The sequence below is a fragment of the Prorops nasuta genome, unplaced genomic scaffold (genome assembly GCF_024137725.1).
Source record: "Prorops nasuta isolate Cenicafe-Biocafe unplaced genomic scaffold, Cenicafe_Pnas_1.2 PNAS00017, whole genome shotgun sequence".
In the NCBI taxonomy this organism is placed as follows: domain Eukaryota; kingdom Metazoa; phylum Arthropoda; class Insecta; order Hymenoptera; family Bethylidae; genus Prorops; species Prorops nasuta.
Genome location: NW_027116814.1, coordinates 4,219,890 through 4,239,734, shown reverse-complemented (window position 1 = coordinate 4,239,734; position 19,845 = coordinate 4,219,890). Strand labels below are relative to the sequence as shown.

General features: G+C 36.6%; 1 protein-coding gene across 1 annotated transcript in view; it reads left to right on the top strand.

Annotated features, from left to right (window-relative positions):
- LOC136779616 (sodium channel protein 60E-like) overlaps nucleotides 1–19,845 on the top strand; it is a 71,602-nt gene that overhangs the window by 37,096 nt on the left and 14,661 nt on the right. Inside the window, exons 2-6 of the mRNA XM_066737301.1 lie at nucleotides 2,244–2,452; nucleotides 7,630–7,850; nucleotides 17,226–17,403; nucleotides 18,799–18,876; nucleotides 19,271–19,412. Coding sequence (XP_066593398.1) covers nucleotides 2,244–2,452; nucleotides 7,630–7,850; nucleotides 17,226–17,403; nucleotides 18,799–18,876; nucleotides 19,271–19,412 — 828 coding nt within the window. The remainder of the gene's footprint in view (nucleotides 1–2,243; nucleotides 2,453–7,629; nucleotides 7,851–17,225; nucleotides 17,404–18,798; nucleotides 18,877–19,270; nucleotides 19,413–19,845) is intronic.

Genomic DNA, 19,845 nt, shown 5'->3' with positions numbered 1-19,845 from the left:
AATCGAGATATACTCCATTTTGCGAAACTCGATAATATTGTTCTCTTAAATTATGGGACGCGTGTGAATTGTGTTTTTTTGTTGCTCCATTTAAAAATCAAGTTTTTCCGCAACAAAGTTATAAATCCTAAAATTTTGACGGATGCGGATGAAAGGGCGCGGAGAAAGGCTTTCTCTTTGTGGCTGATGGAGGATCGATGTTTCGCGTCCACAGATTTTGCTTTATTGCTCCGTGTGATCGTTTTTGCCATTTAGCACGATCTATTCAGGGGTGAATGCTTAATCCTGAAACAGTTTTGCAAAATAACCCATCTGCACAATGCACACATATATATATATGTATGTATATACGTGATTACATTATCAACGAGCACGAAACTTCAGAAAATGAAATCTGCATAAAGAGTGCTCATTTATTGTTCCAGTGTTATTTGCACGAGTAATAATGCAACTTTGGAAATTAATGTAATGCGATTGGCCTTATTTGTTTATATTTAATAAATATAAACAACGTTCGATTGGATTCAAAGGGAGATGGGAAAGGAAATGAAGAAAAATGAGTAATAGGGACAGTATTTTATTTCTGATCAGGTTTCGGTTTGCATTTGCATGTACTAATATATGTCGATTGGAATATACAGTGACACAGTCGCAGCTATACAATGAGAAACGACTGTTTGTTCTCGCGCAGTTTTCGTTACTCGAGTACCAAACTCGACCCAAAGAATACCAAATTTTCTGTATACATTTTTCAGCAAAATGCAACAAAGTTTTTATCAATAATTTTGATTATGAAACGATGCTTCGTAAATCCGTCGTTTCAATTCGTTAACTGCATTTGGCACACGAGACTCTCACTAATTCGAGATATACGTCACACCCAGTTAATTAGGAAAATGAGTGATTAAATCGAATGCAAAGAAAGAAATAAAAAAAATTGCACGAATATCAATCACTGCTGTGTGGAATTGTTGCGTCACGAGGAAGAATGAAGGAAAAGACGTGGATGGATGTATAAAGGACGCGATAGGAAGGAACCAATCGATAATATCGTCATATCGGTACAGGGAGGACCGTATAGGAAGCAATATAAGTGTGTGGCCCGTATTGGAAAGCGGTTTGTGCCACGGAAATGTAAAGCTTGGCCAGCCGGAAATGCCAGAAATGCCAGAAATGCTAGAATAGCCAGATGGCGGCATATCCGGCTTCGTAAATGGCGCACGTGTCCCATAACTTCAGGTATACCCACTGGAGCCGCTGAGGCCGCTGGCTGGAGCCGCGGTTTTATAGTTTGCGCGTTAAACCAACGTTGCTTACCGCCTACGAATCCTCCAAATTGCACCAGTCATAAATAAAACACCAGCAATAACTGGCTGCTACAACTGCAAAATACTTCACGACTTCGATTAACTCTTGTATGTATATATATGTATATGCACGAAGGCTCCTGCTAGCGATCCAATATCGTTCGTATCTCCACAAATGCGTCAATCTTAATAATATCCCATTTGGAAATGGAGCTCCATTAACCAAACGGGAGAATTGAAAAATTAAGCCTCCACTATACTGCGATTTTTATGACGTGTGCAGTTTTGTCAAGAAATAAAATTGACTTATCGCATATTTGTTCAATTCTTTTTTTGGTCAAATATTTTACCAACGGTTCTATATATACTTGCTCGAAATGCATGAGAGAGAGGAGCTCGCATAACTGGAAAATTTTACGGTTCCGTGCGTTGCTGAAGAGGCTTGAAAATATAAACATGGCATATATCGCTTTTCCCGCTCCTCCTTTTTATCCCTGTGAACCAGATTCCGTATCGGAATATACCGAAATTAAAATTAATTGCGCGTAAAGGAACAAGGTGTGCGAAACGTAAAAAAGGAAATTAAGTTGGACTACATAAATGTTTTTAAATTGCGTGCAAGCAGTGTATAATTCATCTTGATCACTCTGCGAAATGTTATTTTCGCTGGGAAAGGTGATAGACGGGAGTTTCGACGTCGAAGGAATTTTTGGTAAAAGGATAACGTTTATTGATGAAATTACACAATGTTGCTGAATTTTAAAATTTTGCAACAAAGTTGTACCTTGATTCTCAGGAATTAAAATGCAAAATTATGCTTTTTTTTCAAACGTAGCTGTACGATTCTTTCGATTCTAACTGGAGTATCTCGTACAATGTTGCTAGGATCATTTATGTTGATTTAAAATGACTTAATTTTGTTGTTTGATGTTGCAGACTTTTTGCGTGGTCTCCAAGAGATTTCGCAAGAACTACATCCATAGGTTTACTGCTACAAAAAGCTGGTTCATTTTTTCCCCATGGAATCCCATAAGACGGTGCTGCATCTTCCTAAGTACGAATCAGTACTTCGATTACATCGTCATGGCTACCATATTACTAAACTGCGTCTTCCTGGCCATGACCGAAACCGTCGAAGAAGCCGAGTAAGTACTTCGCTCTTATGCATGATTCTGCAGCGTCTAGAAGCAAAATTATTGTATTACCACAGTGGGGAAAATTCACGATAATCATTTTATCGCTTTATCGTTTGGAGGATTCGATAAACAAGCTTAAATTTAAAGTCGTGTATGGGAATACTTTGCAAAACTGCACCTCTTACTCGTATATATACAAATACATAAAATAATCGCTGATCTGGTCTTAACCAGTTTACGATTTTTCCTCAATATACCCCCCCCCCCCTCTCCTATTTTGTCCTTCACTCCCCAAACTTTCCATCTATAACGAAAAACCCAGCGATTCGATGCAATCGTAAAAGAAAATTCGTTTAACTTTGCTGCGTTTCCTTGAATTTCTATGGGAATTTACTTCATATTACGAATCAAGTATTAATTTATAGAAAGAAAGCTCGGTTTAAAATATAATAATTTATAACAAATGCAATAATTTTCAATCATTACAAAATAACAAAACTATATAATTTTCCATGAAAGTTTGTCTCGAACCAATCAAATCACGGAACCTACGAGCAGGTTTTTATCGATCCGAGCAATAAAATTGTTTTAAAAAGTAGTATAAACCAATATTGATCGGCCAAGTTGAATTTTGAGGTTAAGAAAGCATAGATTCGATTCTGAGAGTTGGAAGCAGGTTAGCTTGGGAAAGACTGACCAAGCGTGATGCAGTAAAGAGGAAAAGATTAGACTTTGCAAAAAGTACGTGAAAAGAGTAAAAAAGGGGGGAGGGGTGTAAGAAGGAAAATACGTATAGGTATACCTAAGTCGTGTGATAAGGAAAAGCATAGATGGGGGGGGGGGGGGGGGGAGGGTAGAATTTTATGCCCCACGAGGACCACCGGATGAATCCAACGAACAGCAAAAGCTCATCGTCAGAGACAAAAGGCACCAGTGCAACGTTTTGCACGTTCCGCAGTGACAATATCGCTTCGTTACGAGAGTTTATTGAATTTAAAGCAATAAACGGGGAAAAACTTGGCGATACAATCCACACACGAGCAGGTGCATCGGCTCCCACACCCTGAACGAGCTACTTTTTTCACGCGTATCCACTCAATCATGATAAATTACCGCATATTATTTTCATGACACATTTTATAAAACGAAATTCACAGTGGATCGAACTCGTCGAGTTTCATTTATTAGAATTTTCATTCAAGCTCCTTCGATATCAAACTGCGAGTTCTTCCATCATTTCGTCGATGAAAGAAAATAGAAATTTTTTAACGGGTGAGAGCATCCATTATGCTATATATATAACAGTAAATAAAAGAGTTTTTAAATATTTTTGGCTCACGAAAATTTCATGTGTAGATTTTGCGGAACCGGAAATCGATAATGGGAGGGAAATGCAGGAGATGCGATCGGATGTAATAAATGTTAAAAAGGAGAAATAGTTGATTCGTTAATTTGGGTTGGAGGTAATTCGAACGTATATCGCGAATGAAGGGGTAGGGGGTGGTAAAAGGTTAGGTATGTCTGGCGACGAATTAATCTGATCGCGTTTCCCGCCAGGAACCTCAAAGTTATCCGATCAATCGTGGTAACGTTGCAATTAGCACTTTTCACCATAATTTCTCGATGCAGTTTTATAAACATATATATATATATATAGTCTGATGAGTATCACAGGTGTAACAAAATTTGGCGAATCGCAGTGGTATAACATTAAATTAGGGAAACGTGAAAGTAGCTGGCAAAGGGTGCGTGAAGGGTTTCTTTGGCTGAAAGGGAAGATCGAAGGGAAACGATTTCTTGTCTCTATAGAAATAAGGAAAACTGGTAGGTTTAGAGGGATAGAGCTCTATGGTCGCTGGCAGACCTAATTTTGACCAAATTACACTGCACGTGGATTGGCCAGAGATAACAAAGTTGAATTTTGCTGCGGTGGGTTGATCGGTATCTTATATGTATACAGCAAAATCCCTTCGTTCATGGAAACAATACTGCAGCATTTTTCGCTTGAAATATTCCTGCATAAAATTACTCTTTACGTGCTTCAGCGTCGACGAAAATTCCCAGAAATTACGAAGAAAAACCAACGTGAATTTTTATCGACGAATAACACGTGTCTTGATCGAGTTAGACAAACGTCGATGGGAAGAGCAATGAGCAACATTGTGCAGAGTCGCTTTTGCAAGTGACTGTATATACGACTAATTATATATATATATATGTATAGTAAAATCTCTTGGTTCATGGACACAATGCTGCAGCATTTTTCGCTTGAAATATTCCTGCATAAAATTACTCTTTACGTGCTTCAGCGTCGACGAAAATTCTCAGAAATGACGAAGATAAAACCAACGCGAATTTTTATCGACGAATAACACGTGTCTTGATCGAGTTAGACAAACGTCGATGGGAAGAGCAATGAGCAACATTGTGCAGAGTCGCTTTTGCAAGTGACTGTATATATATGACTAATTACACATGAAATTGCCAAAGTTCCAAAGCTCAGCCTCGGTGGGAGAAATCAATACTATTTTATGAGACCAAACTCGTTCATTAACTAACGACACACACACACATAAATACACACGATAACAGAAAATATTTTACGACGTTTAATAAACCACTTAACCGTCAAATCTCTCGGTATAGGTTTCGAGTTTTTATCGTGGAAATTATAAAAAAAGTCTATATAAAGTGGAATATAATTGTATTATTATTATACTTTTCATTAAATGTGTTTTGCAATATTTTTCACGAGGCGCGTCTATATAGCTTAATAAAATACGAGTGATAAAAATTCCTCGCAGCTGGTTTCGTTTCTGCACGAATTGCAATCTGAGTAGAAAGCTCCATCCGTTTTGCAGGCCCTCACTGGGTTTACTGGTTGGATAATGGTAGGTCGTGAGAGACAAACGTTCTAATAAAGCCGCGAGCTTTTTCATTCATCTGGATGTAAATAGAAGCAGCAGCAGCAACAGTAACAATAAAGAAAAAAGGAAAGAAACAGGTACAACAGCAACAACGATAAGTCCAATATCTGTAACACCAGAGACGTAGAGAGAAAAAGAGAGAGAGAGAGAGAGAGAAGCATCCTCCACTTTAAAGTGGAACTACTATTACGATTGGTATATAAATATATCCATACACTTTGTGGACAAGTTTCAACGGTTCTGGTATCCAGGAAATAAGACACGGTCTTTCGTTCGATGATGCCTGCACCAACCATCAATTAACTTTGGATTAAATTCACCATTTTGATAAATCAATTTTCTTATTTCCATCCGACCTATCATCCAACTTATAAACCTCAGCAGGACAACTATTTGCAGCGCAGCTTGATGAAACCAAAAGCAAATAGATTCTTCGCCCTTCCGCTTTGGATCATTATTTACACGAAACTTAACTCCAACTCAGGAGCCTTTTTAAACGCAGATCCCTATCACCTTGATGCTTCTATTGGTTTAGTGCCAAAAGTCCAATCTGCATACTCGAAGATTTTTCCTTTCGTCGAAACTAAGACCATTTGTAAAAATTCCATCAATCTTTTACTCGTGAAAGGAGAGATTGCTTTCTTTTTCGTAATTTCAGTTGTACAAGTATTAGAAGATTCATAATTATTTTGGAAACGTTTTGACTAGTGGGAAGAGTTTAAAATTAATTTTGGATTAAAGGGAAAAGTATTTTTTATGCTTTTTTTGTTGTTGTTTTTATTCAAGGATACGAATTAGAATATATCGTGGAGAATTTTTAAAGTGAAACGATGACTTACGTGTTGTCAAGGTGCTTGTGCCACTCGAAGAAGAAACTGAACTTTTATGCGGATCTAAGACAGTTGGAGAAACTCGTGGATTTCGAGGCAATTGCGAAAAACACGAAGAACGATAAATAATTTTTACTAGAGACCTGTATGTATGAATGGAACCTGAACACAAACATCCTCCACTGATGATACACTCTGTCTTTTTCTCCTCTTTTCGACCCTGACAAGGGGTAAACAGAAATATTAATCTTACAAAATCAATTTCAATATGCCCAAACTTTATCAACCTGAAAACACATTGAAACGAAACGAAAGTTTAACTAGTTTGGAAAACATGAAAACAGGGAGTCTGCTATAAATATTTTGAAAATTTTCTCATTTTTTGAGAATTGCAAATTTAATTATCTTTGCTGATTTTAGTCTACAACAAATATTTTTGTCTCTTGAATTAAATTTATTGAAAAAGAGGTAAAAAATCGTATACAAAAAAGTGCCTACATAAGATTTAATGTAAAATGCTTTATTTTTTTGTTGTGCAATTGAATTTATTCATTTTACACTACTTTAGTGCGTTTTCTTGCTTAATTTAAATATTAAACATTTCAAATGAATTAATCGTACTTGAACAAGCAACGTGCAGAAAAATACAAAGATTCTATTTACAAGTCAAAAATTTCTTGCTATAAATTGTATGCAAATGGGAATAGGTAACAGCGGAAGCCGTTGGTAAAAGGGAATTTTTACTACTGTACTTTACCATACTTTATTATCTTTTAATGAAAATCCACTAATTATGCATTTGTAAAAGCCTTAAAGAATTAAAGAGTGTATATTCCATGGCAAAACAAAATTAAACAATAATATTATAAAAATTCAATGCTTAGAATGCTCAAATAATTATTATTATAATTAAGGTTAATTATATAGTATTTCAAATCAGGCGGGGGATGAAGTTTGCGCGGGAAAAACCCCCCACTCCCGTTACTCGGCGTAGGAATACCGAATATTACCGAAGCTAAAGTAGGGCCCAAGCCTGCGCGACGCGAATGCGCAGTACTTAAGTTTGAGACAAACAGTTATGAGTCAAGAAAGCAAGTGCGTGCTTTCGATGTTTTACATAGAACCTTTTATGTAAGTAACTAAATTTCTTACTGAAAGAATAAGCTAATATATGTTGAAGCTTTCTTTATGTTTATTAACCGAACGGTTCGGAATTATTCGACTTTCTACTACGATTAAAACCTTCGAAACTGCATAACAGAAAACCGTTGATTCGAGAAACTTTGAATGCAAGTAAGAACGAACGTTACACGTGATAATTGTTGATTCGTTGCATAAGGCCCTACAAAGTGATACGTGGATGAAAGATTAGATTTTATATTTATTCATTAACCTTGTATACATAACCTAACCATTTGATTTGTTCCAGATATATCTTCCTAGCCATCTACACGGCGGAAATGGTGATAAAATCAATAGCCAAGGGATTTATATTGAACAAGTACACTTACCTGCGAAATCCCTGGAATTGGTTAGACTTCGTGGTGATTACCAGTGGTTATGCTACCATTGGTATGGAGGTCGGGAATCTTGCGGGTCTCAGGACGTTCAGGGTGTTGAGAGCTCTTAAGACTGTGTCCATCATGCCAGGTAATTCATCCAATTGAATATTTCTAATGAACAACCCACGTTTCTCGTACGTGTATGCTACCTGACAAGTGTCTGAGAAAAATTTCAAGTAGAGAATCCAAATCGTTACAATTATTATTCCTGAAAAAACACAGTGTTTAGAATGAAATCGGTTTCTGATTAACAACCAACGTTTCTCGTACGTGTATATCACCTTATACAGGTGTCTGAAAAAAATTTCAAGTAGACAATCCAAATCGTTACAATTATTATACCTGAAAAAGCACATCCTTCAGAATTAAATCGATATGAACACAGCAAACATCAAAAGGCATAATTCGCTTGAGAGGAATTTTCTTGGAAGCAAAAAACTCATGAATATACATTGGCGAATTGTCGAAAAACGAGAGAATGGCTACTTTATTTGCATAGAGATAACCGTATATTTTTCATTAAAAGCGTTTCGAGGCGAATGCGAAAAATCTAGGAGCGCAAAAAGTAATTTCCGATATGTTCGCGTTAGCTAATTACAGTGTCTCTCCGTCTGTCCGATGTGTAAACGTCGAGGTTAACATTTCCGGAGTGGCAAAACCGGAATGATAGTTTAACAGTCGATTAGTCAAGGGGGACCGAAAATAGGGGTAGCAATAATGCAGAGCGAGATAAAGCTATAAATAATAGATCTTATAATATACGTGTAAATCAACGTGACGTTTGAGAGGAACGAGCTTTTGGAAAACCTTGGTCGCCGCGATATAATGTTTCTAAATGAATATTTAGCAGCTGTCGCCTCTAACAGAAATCCTAACTGCTCTTTACGAACGAACGTAACGCGGTGCAAAGTCCTAAATGGTTTCCACTGACCAACTTGGGATTATTCGTTCATTACCTCAACATTTACTACGTTTTTTCCAAAAACTAAAAACTTACTTTGGCAAAAAAGAATGAAAAAATGTGCTTGTTACGTAACGTTTATTCGGTGATATTTTGTTGCTAAATTATGACTACAAAGTAACAGGTTCTTTTAGCTAAAAACAGCTCCTAATTGTCCTGTCAGCTTTAACGATACGTGCATGCTAAATGGATGTATAAAGACGTTTGGAAAGGGGAGGAACTCTTTACGATTGCAATTTACTGCAACCAATGCTCCTCGTTAAATTGATAGATACTTTAAAATTGACAAATTATACCTAGCACTCTCCCACACTTTTGTCCCAATGATTGAAATTTAAAGCTCGTGCTTTCTTTGCGAACGTTCGATCGATATTAGAGCGTTGTTAAGTTTATTTGCCAAATAAAGTTCGAATTAATTAATTTAATCCCACGTACCTTTGATTTATAGCATGTAAACTTGACTCGATTCTGTAACTTTACTCGTTGTTACACTGGTGGTAAATTAGCAGGTAGGAAGAAAATTAATCATACATTTCATGTTATTAAACATCGATATTTTGTTTTTCAATGGCGTTCCTCAATTCCCTGATGAATGAAATTGCATATTGCAAGGGATTAGCAATCCATTACTGGAATATTCACTCGTCAGGTTTGTAACCTCCTGGGACTTGGAAGGCTCTATCAAATTATGCCCTGGTATGGATAGTATCTCCAAGAAACAGATTTCCGCCACGTCCCAGACTAATTTATGACTCGAACGATACCAGCAGCAAAAGTATTCCACCTGATTTATCTCTCTTTGGTATGTATAAATTCGTTGACTTGTTCTCTCGAATCTTGCCAGAAGCATCAGAGAGGATCAACTCGTTCGTTAAATGCCTTCAATTTTGATCAAATTTATCGGCTGGCCTTGCATCGATTTTACTACTGAAAACTTTCATTTTCTTTTTTAGCAAGTTAAGTACAGTCTTTAGTGCTCGTATCAACTCGAGTCTTATTAAAAACTATATATCATAGAGTTGGAGTCGTTCAACGTTTAATAAAAAGTGATGGATGCTTATTTATGATAAAAGTACTCGTGTTATATTCCCATGTAGCAGATGCAGAGGTATGATTTAGAGTTTCTACTTTGACTCGGATGTACCACGATTGTGTACTAGCTGGGAACAATAATTAATGGAAAGAAGAAGAAAATTAGAATATTTGCAAATTTTATAGCCACGTCTGACCAATTTAAGTTTGTACTACTTACGATGTAAGATTCAAGCTAAAAATAGAGTATATCTATATATATAAGCGAAATTGCAAGCAAACGTGATGAATCACGAGCAACTTGCGAGTCAAATGTTGAAAGGGACAAGTTGGATCATATATATATATATATATATATAGCTATAATAAATAAAAGCGATCTGTGGAGAAAGCGACGAGACTGAAAAAATGGAAGAGAAATTTATCGATGGGCGATAACTCCGTGGGAAGGACAAACGAAAGCTGGGAAACCTTTACCCAACGCTCCTTTTCATCTTCTCGTAGATCAGAAATAACTAAGAGCAGAAATGGCGCGAAAGTTTCATTGTGCGAACAGTTACACACTCACAGTAGAAAAAGTGAAATTGTTGAGGGTGAGAAGAAATATAGGGAGAGGAACAATGTCCATTGGCTCGTATTTTTCCATTTCTTGCAACAGATACGAGATGCTGTTCCAGCATGAAATAAATTCGATGAAAAAACGAGAAAGAAATTCACTAGCTATCCATCTAATGAAAAAAGTCTATTTAAAATGTTCCATTGTGAAGAGAAACAATTAACTTTAATAATTTTCAAGCTACAACGCTGTTTTTCCAGTTCAATGGACAAATTAATTACGGTTGAAGTGAAGCTGCCTGCATAGATGAAACAGGGTAAAGCGATTATTGTGCATTATATGTGTAGTCAAATATGTATAATGTATTATAATGATGCATGTAACTGGTAACTATGATAAATCTATATTTTACAAATTAATTAAAGCCTGCCTCTATATCGATTTAAACTTGGAAAATTAAAGTTGTTGCTCTTCAATTTTTTATTTTATTTGCAATATTTATGCTTGTCCTGCTCGCAAAGTTTATTAATGAATAAACTGAGTTTATATATGTATATATATATCAAGGGGATTATAAACTAAGGGAGGGCTGCTAGTAATGAAAGATTATTCCATTTGTTAATCTACTGGCTGGCACAGTTTAGATTCGGTATGAATAATAAATTGGCGCTTGTGTTAAAAGTTAAAGAGATACCAAGCGTTTCGTTGCAAGTTTTACAGTTTTTTTTTTTTTTTTTTTTTTTTTTTAGATTCCTCGCAGCCTTTATTCCGCGCCTGGTTTATTCGGAAAATACTTGGTCGCTTAAAGCTATTCAACTAAACGAGGGAATTCTAAAGCGTGTCTGCTGCTTTGTACGGAGTAGCAAGAAAATGTGCCAACGTGTAAAAATGCATCCGACATACGGAAATTTGGCGAATCTTTTCAGCAATTTCCCTTTGCATAAGCGTAATGCAATCGAGCGTATTAATCGAATGATTAATTTAGTAATTTGCTGGCTTTTTTAATATTAAAAAGTCGATATCACTGGAGTGGAATCGCAATAATATATCAGTGACAACAAAAGGTTTATTTAATGATAAATAAACATTAGAATAAAGGGAGCCCTTTGCTCTTTGCGAATCACGTCTGGCTTTACATTGACACATACCACTTTTTCCACCGAAGGACATTTTTCTTTTTCGAATAATCATCGTTTCACTTTGCGAACAACCACAGGTGCTTTGATCGGAAGATCAATGATCACCCAGTTAGGAATTGGTTGCTCTGGTGCTCGGTGGGAGCAGGAGTCGTTAGTATGATAAATTATAAATCATTCCGCATAAATGCGCTTAAAACTACCTGAAATAACTAACTCGTTTATAATCGCTTTTTTAGCTGACACGTTCAAAAGCTTTCACGTATATATATATACTCTGTTAACTATATATATTAAACCCTTTCAATTCCTTCGTCATAAAATTTGCTAATATTTAAAAAAGAGAAAAAAGGGAATAATTTAGAAAAAAATCTCAAGGGAATTGGAAGACGAAAATAAATCGAGAAAAGAGATGAAATAAGGATTCTCAGAATACTATGTAAAAGTAGAGTAATGTCCTGGGAGAAGTTTTCTGTAAATCACGTACGGATAGAAATCAAAACCCGCGGGATAAGCGATAAGGCACGGAAAATAGGAAAGTTTCTGGTGCATCCTGGACATGCTCTGTCGCAGCCAACTGCGTATTTACAACCCCTGCAGCCTGTTCGATGCATTTTTTACATTCGCTGCGGTGATGCTGCACCACTCGCATTTTTTTTTTTTTTTTTTTTTTTTTTTTTTCTAAGAAATTGCAGGACGATTTTAAGAAGTAACTCTGCTTTAACGCTGATTTCAATCTAACAATATAGTACGACTAATTTATGTAACTTGGATGTAAAGAGGGGAAAACAAGTGGATAAGCTTTGTACTTGATAATTTTACAAGGAATTAAGGAGGATTTTGTGTAGCATTTTCCTAGGTAAGAGGAGTGTCTCGAAAAAGCTTTGATCACGAAGGGTCCTTTGAAAGGATCAGGTTTTTCGAGAGATTGAAAATATACTAGAGAGAGAGAGAGGGAGGCGGTATAATGGAAAATGATGATACTGGAGCGGAAGGATAGATATATTTTGAGGGGTGAGTAAAGGAATTTTCATTTATAACACAGGAGGTAGAAAATGTTGTGACTCGATGCGTTTTAAAGAAGATGGACAACTTGCTCCTACGTGGATATATACATACCCGTTGCATTAAATTAAACAGATCAGTGTTTACGCCAAGAGTCAAAATATTATTTATCACTTATTCCCTTGAATTTTATTATAACTCTTTTTTTCATGTTAAAAAAATAAGTAATAAACAAAGTCCATTATAAACACTGAAACTCTGAATTTATCAAGAAGACATCACGTTTTTCTTATTTACGCATTAGTATGCAGAGTATGTACTGTAAAATTGCAGTGCATCAACTTAGCAAAGAGCCTGGGAAAAAATGAAAGGTCCATTTTAGAGAAAACAGCAGAATTTTCAGTAAGTGAATTTAATTTCTTTTAAAATTTGTCCTTTCCAACAGTGTTTTAAATGAAATAATATATTCCCAATTATTACAAAAATTCCAAGTAAATAACTTGCATTTGAAAGATCGCGCAAGATTTAGCAGGAAAAATTGCAGAATGCAAAAAATTTTCATTTCTTATCACTAATTAGTTTTTCCATGTGTATAGGTAATCACAAAGATTTTGAGCGAGGACCAGCAGTAAATTTATCATCGCTCTGTCCGACAAGCCCGAGCGTTCGGGCTGATAATTAACGAGGCGTTTATTGAATTCTTGAGGCAGTGCAACGTTTCGTGTGTATGGACAGTGCAAAATCAACGCTAGACTCGTGTCGCCGTTGAACTAAGCGAGGTTGCTCCATCTTTGTTATGCTGATTGCTGGCCTTACAAACTGCACGTACGTGAAACAAGCCGAGCGAGCATCCAGAAATTCCCTCGAGTTGGATTTTGATAGATGCCATGCACATGCGGAGTGCACACAGCTTCGGTAATGCGATATATAATAAAGCAACCAGGAGCTGGTGGACCATGAAACTGGCCGTTGCACTTGTTGACGTTCTACAATTTTCAACAACTCTCGTTTGCCCGTTTGCCACAGTCAACCGCGTTAGAATAATTCAATTAGACTGCTCCCTTGTCAAATTCTCACCATTTTCATCCATTTGCCACGTATACATATATATGTAGAGAGAAAATAAAAAGTAACTATACGTTAGATTTTACTACTTCCTCGTCCAGCAATTTTGACGAATCAGCTCTGTTACGGTAACCGTTACATCCATGCGTCTTCATCATCATCGACAACTCTATTAAATTCTATAAAATGACAGATATATTTCTGCTTTGTTTCCTTGACCTGAATACGAGCAGATTTTGCACCGATAGCAATTACACGCTTCGCTGCAATATTCTTTCGGGTTTTGCAAAAAGAAGAACGCGAGCGAGCAAAGAGGTTCGCGTTTCACGCAATTCAAACTTACGTGACAAATTTCACGGTTGACCTTCCAAGGCAAAGTTGGAAATTCCTCGTTTTGGAGCAAATTGTGGTGGCTATAGGAAATGGTGATTCTTGAGCGAGTTCGTGCAAATTTGTTTATATGTGTGTGTATGTACACGCGTGTATTATTATTATTCTTTTTCTTAAAAAAAAGGCACACGCGAATCTTGGCGCTCCGTTTAATATTCCGCGTATTCTTCCCAATGCTCCATTAAGTCGATTTATGGCTGCTCGGTGCTCGACCCTCATCCCTGCTCCAACCCTTTAACACGCTTATATGTGTTTAATTGTAGTGTCATATTCATGTAAAAGTGTCACGTAAAACGCTTTTACGAGCCGAAAAGTCCCTGCAAGATTGCTTCGCTTGGGATCGCTTAGATTTATCGCTTAGGAGAGAATATAATGTCGTTTAAAGTAGAGAAAGAGTTGTAATAGTCAGACTAGTAGTATAGACTTAAGGCAAGCTCCTACGATATACCTTTTATATTTTTTTTATCAATCAATGTCAACTCCCAATTAAGAGAAACATTTTTAGGAACTTTCGGCAAGAATTAATGAAAGTAATGGTGAAAGGAGTCGTGGCTTTCAAGTGGTTTTACTTGGAAAAATTGAGCAAGACACGAAAGAATCAAGTGGAGAAAGAAGGGACTTGGCAGGACCAAGTGGAAGAAGCCAAAGACTTTGGAAACTTACTGGAATCTTAGTAGAAATGCGAAAAATGTGAAAAATCTACAAAGTGAGATACGAGAAAGGGCTGAAAGGTTAAAAAAATAAGAAAATAAAGGATTTCGAGAGTTTTTTTTTTAAGAGAGCAAGATAAAAGGCCAGGAGCATTATAAAATATTTATGCTTGGACGAAACTGAGTTTTGAAGTAAAGTAAATATAGAAATAAATATTAGCTCGAGACAAGGTGAAAATAAAAAGGCCAAGTGTTTATAACGTTGAGCAGAACTTTAATATTTAACAACGTGCAAATGAAGATTGAGCGAAATTAAATCAAGCGAATCTGTTCGATATGACGAGGACAGTAACGATCTTATGAACAATTTAATAGCGGACAAGGATCGAGGGGAAAACTTATCGAGGAAAATGGCCAGATAAAATATAGAAAGCAGAAACAAAAAAATAACTTTAATTCTGCGATGCATCAGGGATCCAGGGATCAGCTTGAAGCAAAAAGCACTAAATAAGAAATGGGAAGACTGAAATGATGGGTGACGTAGTGCACGAGGAAGAAAGAAACGGATAAAATATTAGAGTTTAAGGAAAGAAAATTGACAAAGGGATCAGGTAGTTTTGGAAAGGAAAAGCTGTGTGCTGAAGTCATCCGAAAAGTCGAGTAATCAAGTGGAATAGGTCAGTTTCGCTCCGACATCTTCGAAATGAGAAAGTTTTGGCTTACGCGATAAGGAAGAATGGATCTGCTGCGATAAATAAAACACGCCAGAGTTTACGAATTACGAAGAGAGCGGTGGTCTGGGATAAGGCAATGAAGATGCTGGGATTTAACTTGTTGAGGTATTAAGAGAGAATGAGAGGAGCAAAGGAGAGAGCAAATACTCTCCTGCTGCTGCTGGTGCTTTGTGAGACATTGGCGGATTGCGGAAAATCGCTCCTAAGTCCCAACGGATGATACTCCAAGCGTCCTCCAGTGACCAGTCTTCACCAGTCTATGGGACAATGCGAGAAACCACTCGTCATCCTATATCTCGAGCGACTTAAACACCGACGACCAATGAATGCTTTCTAACGAGCCGTTCGAGTGGAGCTCGTCGACTGCTTGCTTTCAAGATCGATGCATTCTTGGAAATCTACTGGCGCAGGAAGTTAACGTGCAAATGTTGCTTCAAAGCTTTACAACAATCTCACTGGACTCTTGATCGACCCTAATAAAGAATCTGGCACGAGCTAACGAGTCTGCAAATATTTTTTTCCACCTATTAAATGATCGATCATTTTTTTAACCATGGAATATCATCGAAAGCTGATAAAATAGATGTCGACTTTATTTTACGTTATATCCCTTGATTTACATGTTTTAGGTACTACTACTTTTTTTCTTTATTATTTTTTGTTTTATTATTAGTCTGCGATTTGTATTGTTATATAATTATATTTTTGTAGACTCATTTTGATCGATATTTTTGTTTTTAAATGTTTTGTAATTTTAAATTATTTTTCAGTTATATATATATATAGGGGAAGCATTTAAACACCCAGTGGAATGTGTCACTGTGATAAGTATTCCAGGCTATCAACAGACTGTAAACACGTCGGAGCTCGGAAATGTAAATGAGAATAGGGAAAGCGAGATGAGTGCAATTCTACAAGAATTAATTACCCTGACGATTGTAATCGGTTTGTTTTACTATTTTTCTTGCGTTTATTGGAATGCACATTGCCCTTGTTTGAAGAGATATCTTTAAAATAATTGTATATAGTGTTTAAATTTTTCCATTCCTGGATATATTTTATTGGTACAAGGAGAAATATCTAAAATTGGTCAGCCATTGAAATATGAGAGCAAAGGGGTCAATGAAGAAAGTTTCATCATAGAAAACAAAATTACTAGATTCGAATAAACTCTGCACTGAATCATCCCAACATAATAATTCCCTCAGTTTTAATCAATAACTGATGGAACTTTCATAAAGTATTTTATTCGAAAGAAATTTAATCCATTTAAAGTTGAGTAACATCAAGTTAATAATTCCATTAGGACAATTCGATGCATGATTTATTTGAATGAAATATTTTGTCTCATCGATTATGTATATTACTGCAAGGCATGCACTTACCACCAGTATTTTTCAGCAACTTTTCATTTCAAAACAAGATAGAACACTGAGGTAGGATGTCTCAGATTTTGAGAAGAAATATAATAAAATTATCGTAAATTAGAATAATAATGAGAATAGAGAATCTTCGAAATACTCTAGCCAAGCACAATTATTCAAAGGTGTGCAGCGAAAAAACCGATGAATATTTGCCTAAAATTTTCTCCCAAAGGTAAAGAAATATTTAGAGCAGCCTGATTTCAAGACGAGTTCTCGTCAGTTTTGCTGAATATTTCCCAGGGAAAGATAAATCAGGAGAATAAATTAAATTATCCCAAGGATTATTTCAGTAATTGGTTCTATTTCAAAAGTGATTTGCCTCGGCGAAATGTCAGCCAAATTTAACAGTAATAACCGATCGTGTCGTCTAAAATACGGTCCCCATTTTTGCAAGTCGGTTGATGCAAAATTTACGTGTAAGAGTAAGTCCTGAGAAAAAATTGTAATTATAACGTCGTTAATCTTCGAGACAGCCGATCGATTAATTCCGAGTTTTTCTCTACATTCCAGGCCTGAAGACGATTATCAACGCGTTGCTGCATAGCTTCAAGCAGCTCGCAGAGGTCATGACCTTGACGATCTTCTGCCTGATGGTCTTCGCACTGTTCGCCTTGCAAGTTTACATGGGAGAGCTTAGAAACAAATGCGTCAAGCATCAGGACAATACGACGCAAATCGCCTGGAATGAGTAAGCAAGATTTCCTCGTTTGCACCAAGGAACGACTTTGCAAAAAATATCAAACAATTTTACCGCTACTCTGCACAGCCCGCCTCGTCCAAGAACTTTTTTAATCAACAAGAAATGACGTGGAAAACCCCTGCAGTCGACTATCAGAGTGATGCACTCTTTAAACAAAAGTATTACAGGTGGCTTGTAAAATTATCAGCCGCTAATTATTATTATTAATCAAGAGACCATCTTCCTACGACCTTGAAGTAAAAAGTTAACGGAACCAAAGTTTATTTCCCACAGCTTTTTTCACACTTCGAAATCAGACGTTTTTATATGTACGTTTGCCACACTTCTGGAAACTTTTCAAAGATTTTACTGCAAGGTGGAAGACGATCGGAAGAATTCTAGCGAGAAAATCGAATCCCTCCGTTACAATAAAGCTTCTCACGACGTACTACGTCGAGCAATGAAGCAACATCTTTTTCTTTGCTATATATATACTCACTGAATCTCGATATTTCTCCCACACACAATTTCTATCCCTCTGCATTCGCCCAAGACTTATTCGCATCTAACAAATTGATAAGGTATATCGCGTACCACAGCCAGTTCAGCATCGAATTTATCCGCGAAACCTATATATGGTGATGCGAAAATTTTACGAGCCTGAAACCACCGCAACGACCTATCGATTTCCGCCAAGTCAATATTTAAGCTTCGTTAAAATTATTCAAGAGTAATGAGGCTGCTATTAAAAGGCCTATGGAATAACAACGGACGATACGCGGTAGCTAACACAGAAGCATGTATCACGAATTTCTCCTCTTCAGCTTTACGGTAAATCACGTAGGAGAATGATGCTGAAATCCAAATTACTAGTTAAATCGTCCCGATAGAATAAATCAACTCTCGTTGCGCGAAACGAATATCGAATGACGTAATTAAATCCACCGATTACTAATGACCCCCCCCCCCTTTCATAATAGAATCAGTATTCGATCACTGTAGGAAATTGGCTAATTCGAACAATTTATTCGACTAAATTTATTATCTTCCCATTTCTAGTGTATCTATATCACAATAAAATGAGAAAAGAAAGAAATTTTTGAAAAATCAGTTACCCTGAAGAGGATGATGAAGAGGGATGGTGGATGAGGAAGATTGTAAAGGAAGATGAAGATAAGCGAGTAGTGAGCGAAATGTAAAATGTAAGACAGAGTAGTGGGTTTTAGTGGAGGATATACTTGAAAAACAAATCAAGTGGCAGATTGCCAGAGGTAAACATGCTGAAGAGCGAAGGGACGAGGCGGGTTTCGCGGAAGTTTCGGACGTTCTTTTATTCGCGAGATAGATATATACTGCAGGGCCAGGGTCCACTGAACGCTAAGAGAGTTTTCCTATCGCCAACAGGTGGACTTGGAACTCGTCCAACTGGGCGTTCAACGACGACGAGGAGCCCATCATCTGTGGCAACGTAACTGGTGCCAGGTTAGTCAGTTTTCACCCCCTCCCCAACCCTTCCATCATAGCTTTTGTCTTTGTCCTCATCAGCAAAGATAAGCTGACCCAGGGCTCCGATATCCGATGCTGTACGTATCGACCTACAGCGAACACTCATTTCCCCCTTATTGTCATCCGAAGCTTATGTTATATATATATATATATACATAGCTAAAAGAAACAAGTTTATTATATTTTTTTCTGTACACTAAATCAAATCAATTGTTTATTCTAGAAAATTATTTTTTTATTCTTTAATTTGTACGATTAATGCGTTTGACAAATTATAGAGACTATGCTGAAGTACATTAGATGATCTTGGTTAAAGTTGCACCGACGTAACAAATCGAGTCACGTACCATTTGTATTTTTGTGACTTTAGGCACTGCAACGAGAGCTACACCTGCCTTTGCGTTGGCCCAAATCCAAACCATGGTTACACCAACTTTGATAACTTCCTGTGGTCGATGCTTACCACATTTCAGCTGATTACCCTTGATTATTGGGAGGACGTCTATAACAAGGTCTGTTCGACCACTAATAATACTTTGTCATTGCACGCAATACCACTAATAGCACCTGCAAAAAGCTCCATACAGCTATCGTACCAAATAGCTTTACAACCACCACGATTAATATTGCATAATAGAAATCGAATCAATTTCCTAATTAATCACGCTAGCTCGTTATTATTTCTGTTAAATATGTAAACGAATAAACATATAGTTAGCATGATTTATTTTTAGTATATGTACAATAACAGCTGAACGTAGAACGAGGAAAAAATTTTAATTACTTTTAGTCAGAGTATGATAAAAATGCATTGTGAAAATAATTGTTATCCAGATAGAATTTGGAGCAAGAAGATTAAATTTCACTCCAGCTGTAAATAATTAGCAAATCTTTCTATTATGCTGTATAATGTAATCGATACTTTGAAAAATTATCCCTATTAGT